Raw genomic sequence first — 692 nt, forward strand, 5'->3', positions numbered from 1 at the left:
CCAGGCCCCACTGGAGCGGATCGGGGCTGTCCCTGTCATGGTGCCTGCCCAGAGCCGGGCTGGCTCCCTTGTGTAGGGCCATGCCGGCGGCCAAGAGCTGAGCAAGAAGCCTCTTGTACCCATTGGGGAGAAGAGACCCTACTCCTTCCTGAAAGGCAGCGAGGCGGCAGGGGGACACACACTCGCCTCTCCCCTTTGCCCTCCCTTCCCAAGGCTGCTGCTGGCCAGGGGGACAGCCCTGGCCATGTCTCATCCCCCCCAGCTGTCGGGGCTCCTCGTGCCGGTGGACGCCAGAGATGTGCCAAGGCTGGAGGAGCAGGGAGGTGGGGACACGCTCCGTGGCTGCTGGGCTCCGGCCAGGACGTGCACCCAGCCCTGCCCTCAGGGGGGACTTTTGCTTTTGTTTCCTGCTGGTTTTGTTGGGGATGGATTCCATCCATTTGGGTGTTTCAGGGAGGTTTGGGGAGAGATATATATATTACTTTTTTTCTGTTGTTGTTGCTGTTTTATTTCCAAGAGGACGACAGCCTGCGTTGGGGCAGGGAGGGCCGAGTGGGGAGGGGTGCTGAGGCAGGGTATGCCTCAACATGGTTGTCCTGCTCCCCTCTCCACAGCCCCGGCCCCACTGCTGGAGAAGGGACGCCAGTGTGCCGGGGCCGGCTGTGAGGAGGCACAGGTCAGGCTGGAGTGGA

The 692-nt window shown here is 62.9% G+C and overlaps 1 protein-coding gene across 1 annotated transcript in view; it reads left to right on the plus strand.

The window, feature by feature from the left end:
* IGSF11 (immunoglobulin superfamily, member 11) overlaps positions 1-76 on the plus strand; it is a 145,601-nt gene extending 145,525 nt beyond the window's left edge. The window contains exon 9 of the mRNA XM_009879953.1: positions 1-76. Within this exon, the coding sequence (XP_009878255.1) occupies positions 1-76 (76 nt within the window).
* The last annotated feature ends 616 nt before the right edge of the window (positions 77-692 follow it).

The sequence above is a fragment of the Charadrius vociferus genome, unplaced genomic scaffold (assembly GCF_000708025.1).
Source record: "Charadrius vociferus isolate BGI_N301 unplaced genomic scaffold, ASM70802v2 scaffold162, whole genome shotgun sequence".
NCBI classification, from domain to species: Eukaryota; Metazoa; Chordata; class Aves; order Charadriiformes; family Charadriidae; genus Charadrius; species Charadrius vociferus.